Genomic DNA, 13,467 nt, shown 5'->3' with positions numbered 1-13,467 from the left:
TCATGCTGTTCTCAATGAGGTGGATGCATTTGCAATATTGAGGGAAAAGATGTGAGCTCTTTGGGTCTTACGCTCTGGGCCCATTGTTGTTTATGCACTTTATATGTGTTGATGTATCTAACAGGTGCACATGTACAGTGGATGAAAAACTTTAAATCTGAAACATGCTCTTTCTGATATTTTGGACAAATCTCAGATCGGATAGAAAGGAATGGATGCTCAGGGACACAGTGGGCTTTATCTAAGTGACTGGTGCTGTACAGCTTTGTGTTCTTTGGAGACGTAATAACTGGAAAAGCTTTCCGCTTTGTGAGCTTTGGCTCCCAGTAGTAATTTTTTACAAAAAGGACTTATGTTTTTTTATTTATTTATTTTTTTATTAATGTTATTATGATGTCGATATCTCAGTAGTGGAACAAAACTCCTCTTTTATTTTCATGTCACCAGTGTATCGGCGTAAACACACAGAGCTGCAGTCCATTCAGCTGGAGCTGCAGAGTCCAGACTGCAAGCTCAGTAAGCTGCGGGCCTCCACCATCATGACAGACTACAACCCCAACTACTGCTTCGCTGGCAAAACGGCCTCGGTCAACGACCTGAAGGAAGTGCCAAGGCGAAACATTTCTCTCACCAGGTAAAAGATTCAAGTAATCTCATTACTGTGGGGCAGGGATGGGCTGATGTGCAATTACTGAAGATGTCAGTCCTACAAAATAGTTGTGGAAATCCACTTATGTTAGACTCAAAAATGCAGAATGGTGTGAGAGGAAACAACATTAGTAGTGTGACGTCTCACGGTGTTCACCGCAGGGATCCGAGCTTCTGAAAAATCATTTTTTTCCAGAATGATCTTGTCTCTGTGTTTATAGTTTGCCAGTTCATCATTTGAGGTTTTTAATCATTTGATATTAATAGTTTTCTTTTTTTTTTTTTTACTTTCATGACACATCTATTTCAGCTAGTTATGCGAGAGTCACGTCAACTGAAACAACTTTTTAAAAAAAGGAAAAAAATGGAAACTATAAAGCAGCATTTTCATTTTAAAATTCACTGCTGCAACAGGATAAAGAGTTGTTTTTCTTTGTGGGCTGAAACGCTGTCAGACCACTAAATTAGAATACTGACTAGCATCTCAACCACCGTGTTTGAAAGAAGTCACTCTTTTTGATTTACTACATGACTCCCACTCGTTTACCTGGTGCTTAGCTCCTCAGGTAATCGATGTTTGGACAAAAGGTTTATTTAGGATGTGTCTTTCTGCTGCCTTGTTCAAGCGTCTTTAGTTTAGAGGTGTCAGCACTGTTCTTGTTTAAATCTTTCTCTCTAAAACTAGTTGTTATGTGTTTGTTTGTTTGCAGGGGTCTAGGTCACGGTGCTTTTGGTGAGGTCTATGAAGGTCTTGCAGTGGGGATACCAGGTGAACCAAGTCCACTGCAAGTTGCAGTCAAGGTGAGTCATGACGCAAGAGTAATAGTGGGGTTACATGTGATGGATGTGTGTGCGCCGTTTCTCCGGCGGAGTTGAAGACTTGTTTTGAAACTCAGTTAAAAGCTTTGTAACAGAACAACTGTAACAGTTATTTTCTCTGCCCCACATTCAGCATCATTCAGCTCAAGATACAAAATATCATAAATACTGTATGCAACACTTATTACCACAGACTTTTTATAAAAGATGGATATACCCATTGGGACACCACCAGCTGGTTTATAAAGCTCCATTCTAAAGCGACAATTTGTAGCATTATAGTTTGTTTTGGACCAAAACAAAGTATTTTTGGACGAGAGGGTGTCATGCTAAATTGTTAGCTGACACAGTGAGCCTGGTAAGCAATATGCATTAATAGATGGTTGCATAATCATACACAGATTGCTGCTAATTAGCGCTAACAGACTAATGAAATATTAGAATTTCACTTGCCAAAGCTGGAGCACATTCTTCTTGGATGGTCTCTTAACCGCACAGTGAGCCATATTATTTGTGTGATAATTACATTAAAAATGCTCCAAAAGGCACCAACGGCACAAACGCAGTCGAGAGGTCCAGTTCAATGACTCCAATTAGCTGAGGTGAAGCCTAGCAGACTGGTAGCGGCTTAATCAGAACCCGCTTGTCGCTCACAATGTCCAGGCCACTAATAATTCCAACCTTTAGCCTTTATACAGATAAAACAGGTTTGTTATTTTAAAAAAGGAGTTCTCCCCAGGCGTCGTGATGGGAGGGAAGTGGTTCTAGAGACCAAAGCAGTTTTTGTGCCCGTCTGCAAAAAGGTTTATTTTAGCTGTAAAGCTTGAAGCCTTAAGTGCCACACAAAGAACTGCAATTTCATTTGAAGCCAATTACAGCTTGCTTATTACCATTTGTTGCACTGAGATTTGGTTTCCATTTAAACTAGACTCTTCCGGAGGTTTGTTCTGAGCAGGATGAATTGGACTTCCTCATGGAGGCTCTAATCATCAGGTAGGAGCTATTTAAGCATTAAGAAAATTCAGTCTGTCATACAGCACCAGCAGAAACCTGACTTGTGTTTCTCTGCTGTGTCGCTGCAGCAAGTTCAACCACCAGAACATTGTGCGCTGTATAGGAGTAAGTCTGCAGGCTATGCCTCGGTTCATCCTGCTCGAGCTGATGGCTGGAGGGGACCTCAAGACTTTCCTGAGGGAGACCAGACCCCGGCTGGTGAGACACACTGCTGCTTGCCACTCAAGTGAACATATCACTTTATTCTCCTGAGACCCAGCCCCCAGTTTGGGATTGATTGAGCCTGATAACAGTAAAAACTAAGCATCATCTGTGAACAGACAGTATTTTTTTAATAGTGGATGTGGGTTTATTTTAAAGGATAATACAAAAAGTTCATAATTGTTAACAAAGTCTAAAACATTTTATTGAGCAGAATGAAGCTCCTTTGTGAGGACTCTGGGTCTCAGGAGGGTGAGATGCACAAATGTACTACTGTATGCGTTAAGCGCCTAAACATCACATGACACAGTGCATTGATTCGGTCTTATATTCATGCTCACCTGATGAAATGCAGCATTTATTCTCTTGTTTTAATCTCCAAACTGGCTCTGCAGCCACTTAACTCTAACATCGTTATCATGTCACTTTGGACTCTATATAAACTAAACACTTATATGTGTACTTCTTGAAGTTTGACGGGGTAGCTAAGTTGAACACACCAAGCTGCAACGTCCAATAGTGAACGCTGCACTCGGTACCGCTCATCTAATACACATTTCTTCTACACTGAGTGAAAACGTAACACCTGTATACAACAAACAATGTCACAACAGCTGTAATTTCAGTGTCTGAAAGAAGAAAATATTTTGTTGTAAGCTAGCTAGTGTCAGCATTGCCATTAGTTCTGTTGATGTAGCCTCACTTTACACTGTTGGCCAAGATTTCATTGATTTGTGCAAGTATTTTACTGTTTTTGGCTGTTATTAAAGTACAGCAACTGGGTACTTGTCAGTGTGAACACATTTCCAGACTAAAAAAAGCAATGGTAATTAAACTGTAGGCTCAGTTTTCTGTCCTTAGCTGACAGGAGTGGCACACAGGGTTTTCTGCTGTGGCCAATCTGCTTCAAGGTTTGACATGTTGTGTTTTCAGAGATTTACTTCTGCATCTTCTTCTACCTTGGTTGTAACAAATAGTTCTTGGAGAAGATTCTTGCCGTCCTATCAGCTCGAAGCAGTCTGCTCATTCTCCTCTGACCTCTGGCATCAACAAGACATTTTCACCTAGAGAACTGCAGCTCACTAGATATTTTCTCTTTTTCGGAGCAGTCTCTATAAACCCCAGAAACGGCTGTGAGGGTTAATCCCAGCAGATCAGCAGTTTCTGAAATACTCAGGCCAGCCTGTCTGCCACAACTAACGAACAAAGTGGCTGATGAGTAATTTATATAATCTCGGCGCATTTCTGACAATCCATATGCCAATACAGATAAATCTGTGATGGGCAGTGTCCATTAGTCTCTTTTGCTGTGTTATTAGAGGGTTTTTTTTTACTGTGAGGTTGAACCAGAATGGTAAGTTTGTAGCAACGAGCTAAAGAGGGATTGTTGTCATAAAAATATAGTGCTCATTAACTCTTAAAGATACTATTCCTGATTCAGCCCCAGATTCAATTTTTTTGTTTTTTTTCTCTGTCTCTTCTCTGTTTAATCAGGATCAACCATCCAGCCTGACCATGGTGGACCTCCTCAATGTGGCCAGAGACATCGCTAAGGGCTGCCAGTATCTTGAGGAGAACCAGTTTATACACAGGTACCTCAGCAGATGGCTGCACATTTTGCATACACTTATGCAAAAACAAATTTGCGTTGGCAAAAATAAATGGAGCATATTATTATGAAAGAATACAGTGAACTCAGTGGTTCTCTAGTCTCCCTAGCAAAACCGATCAGACTGACATATTCGGGGAGCTCATTCACTGAGGTCAGTACGGTATTTCACAATTTAAAAGAAAGTGTTTTCAGATCTGCATCAAAATTTAATGTATCCCTCTTTTCCCCCGGCCGCCAAGTTTCATGAAATTCGTCTTGGTGGGGTTTTTGTGCGTGATCTAGCTGACAGCCAAACAAACGGCACCTATCACAAACCCCCGCCTCGGCTTTTTGCCTTGGCAGATGAACAATATGCAGAACATATGGGTATGCAGGCCACTGTATAAATATGGAATGCAAATGTGCATTCAAACAAACAGAGTTCCCTGCCTTCATCTAGCATCTACTCAGAATAATGAACTGACTGCATCTGTCCAAGCAGAACATATGGACTGAGTATGCCTTTTGCCTTCCCTGAGATAGCAGAAAGGACAAGTGATGAGTTTAGTATCGGAGCAGGCAGATGGGCTAGCCGGCTTGCCTTTTTCCGCTCTGTATCCGAGGCGCAAGTCAAGAGTATGCCCCTTCTATGCTCATATTCGCAGTGGCTGGTGAACCATATGATGTGGCTAAAGAATTTTTAAAAGCCCTCTCTTGAACCCGACTTACAAAAATCTCCTTCGTGGACGCGCACGAGGAAAGTCAAGTACGTGTTAATACGAGAAAAGGTCAAAATAGATTCTGCAATCAAATCAGGACAATTAAAGCACATCCACCTTTCCTGAGTTCTGCCTTTGACTTCCCAGGGATTGGCCAATGACAGACGAGGTCTATTAAACCTTGTTTGCCCCACCGCGGTACAGTAAAGCTCCATCAATCCACCTAATGGCCGACTCTTCTCCGGAGCCTCGTGATCTTCTATTCAACCTGATTCTCTGCCTTTAAACCTGTAATAAAAGTCCCCCCAACGCTGTCCTTGAGGCTAATTTCATTTTTATAGAAGCGTGTTTTCTTGGGGGTAAGTAAAGGGCATGTGAGTGAAATAGGCTGCTACTCCAAAAAAAGAAAGCAGCTTTCTCTCGGGGCTTACTGGGTTGGATGAAGAGCTGTTATGTTCACCAAGAGGTTAAATCACAGGGTTGATGTTATCTGAGAATGACTTTCTCCAGCTTATGTGTGTTTCTCTGCTTATTTCCATTTTATGGCTAGTGGATGGTGCAGTGTTGCTCTTTGGTTATTTCATTTTACAAGCAGCCTGGCAATTGTAGCCACCTGAAAATTATCACTGTACTGAGGAGTTGGGCAGTTTCGTGCAACTGCAGGTGTTAAAATAGGCTAACGCGTATTGTTCTGTAAGTGCTGCTATGAAATGGGTCTTTAAGCTGCAGTGAAAATTTACTGTAAATAAGGTTCACATTATAAGGCCGGTTAATAATATTTTAACAACAGTCTCCTCTCATATCGCTGTGCTGCATGTACAACACATCTGTGTCCTTCCCTTAAGCTTTTAGACCACAGTGTGTCACAGCAGTATGCTGCATTTCAAGACTCTTCCTCGCCTACAAGCAAAAGCAAATCATTTCCATGAATTCTTCCAAGCCATTAAACAAAGCAAGTTGGATTTAGTAATAGCACCTCATGACTCTGTGTGCACACGTGTGTGTGCACGTGCACTCTCGCCCGCTGATTAGAGTCGCGCTACAATAGAAATTATGCAGCTTTCCTGAAGCGGCTTAGATGACCTTAAATGGATTAATTGTTTCACCTCTTGTTCCTGAAAAAGAAAATGGAGGAAGTTTCTCTTCTCTGTTTTTTATTACCGAGTTTACAGACACTGACACTTATTTAACTACTTTAATATAAAGTTTAAAAGAAACTTGGAGAAAGTGGAACTGATGTCCTAGAGAGGATTTTATTGTTTCTCATACTAACGCGATGAAATACTTTTATAATGTTAGCTTACATCTCTTGCGGTGGACTAAAGTGGGGCAGCTGTGTACAGTGGTTAAAAAGCCCTCCATTTAAATCAGTCTGAACCATTACTTTATCCTCATTGTGTCATTTCTCATCTGAGCTTGGAGGCCAAACATCAAAACATGTGCGTGCGTTTGTGTCTACACACAGAGCTCGGTGCTGTGTGTTTCTATCGCTGGTGGTTTCCAGCCGTATCCTGTCTCGTGATCTAGTCTGAGATCAGCGCCGCCACATGATGTTATTCTGATGCTAAAGTCTGGCTGTTTATTGGCCTTTGGTGCTCACTTGTCTGCAGTGTGAAGACGAGCAGTGTGCTACGTCACTTCTTAAGATGTTGAGAAAGTTAGATGCCTGGGGAGCAGAGAAAAGTGTGTGAGCTCAGCTCCTTTTTCCCCAGACAGCACTACAGCACGCTGTGAGAACTACTGTATTTTTGCTCAAAGAATAACCGGCCCAGAACAGTGCAAATATGAATTTTCTCCTCTAACCCACCTAGCCTGCACATACATTTCAATCTTTTCTTTGGATCCACCATGTGGGCAGAGTCATACACTTTGCCAGCTTGCCCGGAGCAGCTTGGTAGTTACAGTGAACTTCAGATCCAACAGGGAGCATCTGTAGGTGTTTCATACATGGAGATGTTATAGATGCAAATGTATGAAAAACTTCTGAGCAGAGGAGCTTTGCGAGCATCAGTATTCACCTTGTCGTGCTGTATAATTCAGGCTTAAGCTATTTTCACACATGCACAGCATGTAAGAATACAAATGTACAATACAGTGGGACTGGATATGAAACAGTCTATAACCTGCCAGTACCCCAAGCACAAAGTCTGTATATTGAGTGATGAATTCACAATGGGTCAGGCAGCACCTGCGTTGAAACCACAGAGAATTTCAGCAGTGAGAACTGTGTAAAGCGTCCTGCTGTGTGTTAGATGTGAGAAAGCTATCCTCACCTGATTCTCCTGAAGTTCGTGGGTAAAGATTTCTAATAGCATGAGTCCATGCATGTGTGCAACATAACCTGAAAGTGTTTTTTTCTGTTCTTTCAGGGACATTGCAGCACGGAATTGCCTTCTGACCTGCAAAGGACCGGGACGAGTGGCTAAGATCGGAGATTTTGGGATGGCTCGAGACATTTACAGGTACAATACTGACGCAGCTCAGTGGCAGCGGGCAAGAACACTCTGGTCCAGTTGGCTAGCTTCAGCTGAACTGGAATCCAGATAAAGTCCAAAGGCATGCAGCTCACACCAAACAGAGAGAAACAAACATGTCAGATCATACTTTTCTTTTACACAGTCTACGACTCTGACCTAATGGCAAGTAAAATCAGAGAGTAGGATGACCGGAAGACCTGAACAGCAATCGTTGGATTTTAACCTAGTACCACTTGTCACAGCTTTGCTTCTATCAGGTGACAAGACTGGAAGGAAGTCATGTAGCTTTTTCCAGAAAATCATTAAGCAGACTGGCCGCTGACTTCTCAGATGCCCGTTGCTCTTAGAAATAGGGATACGTTTGCTTGGAAAAGCAGTTGCTGCATGCCATTGGCAAATAGCAAGACTGTATGCACTGGTGGAGAAACCTCTTCTCGCTTACTGATATGTGCAATGCAGGTCATAGATGCATAAAAGTTTTTTCTTTCTTGTGTGACTATAACAAAAAAAAAAAAGAGTTGAAACTGTTTTTGTCCTGGGCTTTTTACCCAGTAAATACTGCAGCTCAGCTGTTTTATCCTCTGTTATACTGTTGGACTGGAAGCTGTCTTTTAATCTAGACCAGCTCCCCTTTAGTCATTGTTCTCATCCCTTTTTTTTAATATAGCTACCATTATTTCACGTGGCATCATTTAAATGAACGCACAATCCAGCAGGGAAATCTCCCAAGCCTTTCATCTGGTAAGAAATTAGAGCAAGGAAAATATGTCACAACATTCAGTTAGATCAGCGCAGCGCTTTTGAATCATGCGATGAAAAGTCACACGAGAGCAAAGTCACTCACAGAGCATCCGGAAAAAGCTGTTGCACAATATCCCCGGGGAGCCACTTTAGGAACGCTTGATTTAATTGCTGATGTCAGTTTTTCAGGTGCCTCACTGCGATTTTGTTGTTATCTCTCAGCCTGAAGCTCTGGTGCAGGGGCTTTTTATTATTATTGTTATTGTGTTCGGAGAGAGGCGGGTTGTTTTGCACACATGGCTACCAGGCTGCTGGTGCGTTATTTTTGCCATTTCATGATGTGGCCATACTGCTATGTGACAAGCGACGTGGGGTTCTTTTGAGGCGATCACAGGGGGACAGGTGCCCCGAGTGAGGCACCAGGACATGGCTTAATGTCAGCTTTTTATATTCCGCTAGAGCCACAGGCATACTTGCACTTGCAGAATTTCACTCACACAGTCTTTCACGCATGCCTGCGCACCAGTGATGTGGTGGTAAATAAAAAGCTGGGTAGACAATAGCTGGCAGACAGCCGTCATCCTAAGGTGAACAGCTGCCAGTATGAAGAGAAATCTACTGTTTCGCCTTAAATGACCATATTTTCATAGGGTCTAATAACAGTAGCTGTATAGCAAGACTCTAGGCTGTATTTATTAAAGTCAGCCTGGCGTGCACACATGCAGGCGCACAATAAAAGCAGAACAAAGACATCCAGCTCCGCAGACACAAACATTAGCCTCCACCATTGTGTCCTTAGGTGCATGCAACTATCTTACTTTCCATTCAACACAGCCCGCTCCGTGCCTTTGTCTCTTACTGTTAGTTTTTCCCTCTAATACTTCTCTATCTTGCAGCTCGCCTCTTGCACACAGAGTTGCTCACACATAAACATAAAACACCTCCATTTGAGCTATAGATTTCCTGAGACTGTATTTAAGCCTCTCTAATCTGCAGCTCAGCTTTCAGTCAGTGTTGGAGGTGTTAGCAGGAGTAACAAATATGTCCATACACCCTGTGCTGAAAAGGAGGTTGATCTACCGATAGCGGGATTATCAGTCTCGTGTTCTACATGTCCCTCAATCTTTCTCAGAATGATTCAGCGTTCTCTAACAACCTGACAACCGACAGGGCGGAAGAAAATTAGAGTTCGGTTCATCTGCATTTATTTGTTTCGGTTGCAGAGGTCATCAAGGGTGGACGCAGTATACGTCAAAAAAAAAAGGACATTTTAGGAGAATAAAAGGAGCTCCTGCAGCAGTTTGGTCTTACTGCATCTATTTACAGAGGCCACTCCACTTCACTCATCGTTTTCTTCATTAGGATGGACAAGAAAATTAGAGGGGTACCGAGGACGGAGAGGGGAATGAGACGGTAGCACGATTCAATCCTGTAATTGCGGGACTAAAAATGGGGCTGGTAACTGACTGGGGCATGTTATTTTAAGTGATGGATTAAGTCGCTGGGTGCATATCTGAGTGTCTGCCCTGCAGTGTAGCTCTCAGCTAATCTGTCAAGCAAACAGACTTCACTAGTGATTGTTTTCTCTGCTTCATTGATTATGTGTAATTTCCCTCAAGGGTAACGTCTTATGCCAATAGTTTATATTTCCCTTTTAACCATATTATCTGTCTGCATATCATTTATATTCATCTCTGCTCGTGGATCCCCTGAAGAGTCGCAGCTGCAGCTAAGTTAAAGTAAATGATGAGTGCTGGCTCTTGCTGTTTGCCCTGGGTTCATACTGTAGGAAATGCAGCAGTCTATTAACGCTCTCACCTGAATTTGTAATTAAAGGAAACTCCATCTTTATGACCAAAATTTAATAACTGAGGCCGGGCCTTGGCTGCAGATTGTTAATACTGCATAAATATTGCACGTTTTACTTCTGTTTTAGCCTCTTGGCACTCATCTCATATTATTTTTGGATTTAATTTAAATGTCAGTTCCAGGTTATACAGTAGGTACAGAGCAGTGGCTTTTAACTGAATTTTGGACATTTTTGCCCCAGGAGAGCATGAAATGAAAGCGGGACTATTATGCCTTTTCTTATTTTCCATCACATATTTATATGCCGTTCCAATGTTGGATGTTAATTATGGCCCAGTGTTCAAAATGATGAAGTTGGTGGATGTAAAAGTATTTCCCGTGAGCCAAAAGGCGTCAAGCTGCTGTAAATGCTCAGGTTCAGACAGTTTTTCTTCTCTCAGTTCTTGAGGATATCTTTAATATAGTCGGGCCGCACACAAAAAGCGCACACACACACACTGTTTAAATCGTCTGCTTTCAAGCAGAAGCCAATCAGAAAAAAGTTGGCTTAAAGGGAGAGCAGTGAAGCTAGCTTATTTCAGAAGCCCAGGATAAGATACAGTATCTCTATTTGGAACTGTCAGTGCTTTGAAGTAAATCATGCAAAGCTGCTGTGGTTGACTTCAAAAATGAAGATATGGAGCTGGATATGAGCACTTGTCCAGACAAATATAGGACATAGAGCCAAGTGCACAGGTATCAGATGGTGCATTGAAAAAGCTCAGGCTCCTGAGATTGTCCCATAATTTATCCAAACTACAACTGTCTATTTATTCTTTATCACCTTGTTTTTGATGCATTTGTTTTCTCTATATGTTTATGTGTTCGACCAGGGAACACTAGTTACACCTGGGAGCTGCCCACTGTAATTACAATTCATTCCTGTGCAGCCATGTGCAGCTTCAGCGGAGCAGCTGCTGTTTTCAGCAGAGGAAGAGCGTTATTCCTTAGGCCCCAGGGATTTGAACTGGCAACCACCCAGCCAGTCACACAGTCTCATTTATTATCAAGAATTGCCATGTTTATGAACAAGTGCTTAGGGAATATGCTGATATTTTTATGACAGTATTACTGGGGGCAAACAGATTTACTCCTCCGCAACAGAAAACAGTGCCAAAAATAAAGTTTTCCCGTCTGACAGCAGCTGACACCACTTAACTGTGATCCTGACACATGTCCGTTTTTCTTTGTGGACACCGTGACGGACGTGGAGCCGAATGGGAGCCACTTCACGTCTGTCCTTGTTGTGCATCTCGGGGAGGGCGAGATAAACCAGGCGGCGACCTCTATCAGCACCAAAGATCAGATACAGCACACATCTGATTATTTTTCTAGCAATGCAAAGGGCAAGGCAGCATTAAAAATGGCTCAGACGGGGCTCGGCTCAGACAGGGCTCGGCTCAGCCCGGCGAGAAATCTGCATCGTTCCTTTCTGCGAGATAAGGAGTTCTTAGAAGGTCTCACACAGCAACATGTAAGAAGGCTGAAAAAGCGACCAGATCAGAGCGCCGATAAAGCTGCCGAAAAACACTGAATTAATTGCTGGATTTGAGAAGTTTTCACCTTTTTTTTTTAATACTGTGTCTGATCTGTTATTAACCACACGGTTATGCAAGCACGTCCCTCACAAATGTGTTTGTGTGTTCAGGGCGAGCTATTACAGGAAGGGTGGGCGTGCCATGTTGCCGGTGAAATGGATGCCACCTGAAGCTTTCATGGAGGGCATCTTCACATCTAAAACAGACACATGGTGAGAACCCTGCACACATCTCTCAGACTGACACTGGTTTCACCTCCAGAGTTTCACACCTGTCTGTTTTTTTTCACCTCCTGCTGAACCCTCGCTGCATTTCTCTCCGTCTCATACTTGTCCTCTGCTCTCATCCTTCACCACTTCAGTGGTGATGATGCCTGTAATTTAAGACTTAGCTTTGTCCTTAGCTTTCTTTCTCTCCCTCCAACTAATCTTTTTTTTCTCATCAATCGCCTCTCGAAGGTCATTTGGGGTCCTGCTGTGGGAGATCTTCTCGTTGGGCTACATGCCATATCCGAGCCGCAGTAACCAAGAAGTGCTGGAGTTTGTAACAAATGGGGGAAGAATGGACCCGCCTAAAAACTGTCCTGGACCTGTGTAAGTGCAGATCACACAGACGAGAAAGACCACAGTTGCAAGAAAGAGCTTAAATTTATCAACTTTTTTGTACTTATTGCTCATGGCATCTAATCCAAGTCACAACTGTAGACTAAGCTAATGCTGCACAGGCCAATTTCACACATGCGCTGAACTGCTAACCCAACATAGGCATATATGAAAACAAATGCAGATTATCGAGCTAGCCCGGTAAATTCACTGTCACTGTAAGAAAGCAGCACTATAGATTTAGTTTAGAAGCTTTCACAGTTTGGCTAATCTGACTGTTTTAAAAATTTCGGTGTTTTATACAAAATTAGACAAAGTTTTGTCAGGTTTTCCTCCCATCAACCCCGATTGGTTGAGGCAGATGGCTGCTCCTCCCTGAGCCCGATTATTCTTCCTGTTAAAAGGGAGTTTTTCCTTCCTGCTGTCACTAACTGCGTGCTCAAAATGGGTTGTTTTGATTGCTCTGTATTATTTCAGGGTCTCTACCTTAGGATGTAGCAGTCGCCTTGAGGCAACTGCTCTTATGATTTGGTGCTTTAAAAAGACAATTGAATTTAATTTAATTGAACCTTCCACTTTAATAATAATACGAGTCTGCTGCAGTGATATGGGAATATCACAGCTGATAATCCAGTGCATTTACCACTCGAGAGAAGGTGTCATGCACACACTATCCATGCAGCTCACTCACCTTAGCCACGTAAAGTATTTCCAGGAGTGTGAATGTGTCTGAAGCAGACTCTTGCTTTGCACTGCCTGTGAGAAAGAACAACTAATCTAGTTGTCTTCAAACTATCCATAGTTTGTATCAAACAGCAACCAGCAGATTGTACTTTTCCTGTTTTTATAGCCATTCAGGATCAAGGCTGCAAAAGATAAATGACCTTCTGTGCTAACGACTTCTCTAAAAGCTACTCTAAGTCAGGTGTTCCAGTTAAAGACGTGAGAGATGAATTGGAGGTTGAAAGGTGCCACACACGATAAATAAAGACATATATCTCTATTGACAGAGTCTGATCCTCTAAAGTAAGACTGGTGGGTGTGAATCATGTCTCGATCACAGCAACTTTCAAAGGACCTTTGAAAAAAATAATTATAATGTGCACAAAGCTGAAAAGAGCTTTTGAAGACCTGGGTCCCCTGAGTTCTACAATAATAAGACAAAGTATCCATTAAATGGGGAGTTTGTTTCCGCTGGGAGTGAGCATCATGCAAACAACACAGTAAGAGGGCATTGTTCAGTCCTGAAAATGGGTAAAAACAACCCAA

At 42.4% G+C, this 13,467-nt stretch overlaps 1 protein-coding gene across 4 annotated transcripts in view; it reads left to right on the top strand.

Annotated features, from left to right (window-relative positions):
• Positions 1-13,467, top strand: part of alk (ALK receptor tyrosine kinase) — a 419,315-nt gene that overhangs the window by 400,797 nt on the left and 5,051 nt on the right. For all 4 annotated transcript variants that reach the window (XM_084914796.1, XM_084914794.1, XM_084914793.1 and 1 more), the window contains exons 20-27: positions 448-634; positions 1,359-1,449; positions 2,396-2,460; positions 2,550-2,679; positions 4,177-4,274; positions 7,362-7,454; positions 11,707-11,808; positions 12,055-12,189. In XM_084914796.1, coding sequence (XP_084770922.1) covers positions 448-634; positions 1,359-1,449; positions 2,396-2,460; positions 2,550-2,679; positions 4,177-4,274; positions 7,362-7,454; positions 11,707-11,808; positions 12,055-12,189 — 901 coding nt within the window. The remainder of the gene's footprint in view (positions 1-447; positions 635-1,358; positions 1,450-2,395; positions 2,461-2,549; positions 2,680-4,176; positions 4,275-7,361; positions 7,455-11,706; positions 11,809-12,054; positions 12,190-13,467) is intronic.

This window comes from Perissodus microlepis, chromosome 19 (assembly GCF_051167445.1).
Source record: "Perissodus microlepis isolate ML-2025 ecotype Zambia chromosome 19, ASM5116744v1, whole genome shotgun sequence".
Lineage (NCBI taxonomy): Eukaryota > Metazoa > Chordata > Actinopteri > Cichliformes > Cichlidae > Perissodus > Perissodus microlepis.
Note: the sequence above shows the minus strand (reverse complement) of the source record. Positions and strands in the feature narration are given on the sequence as shown.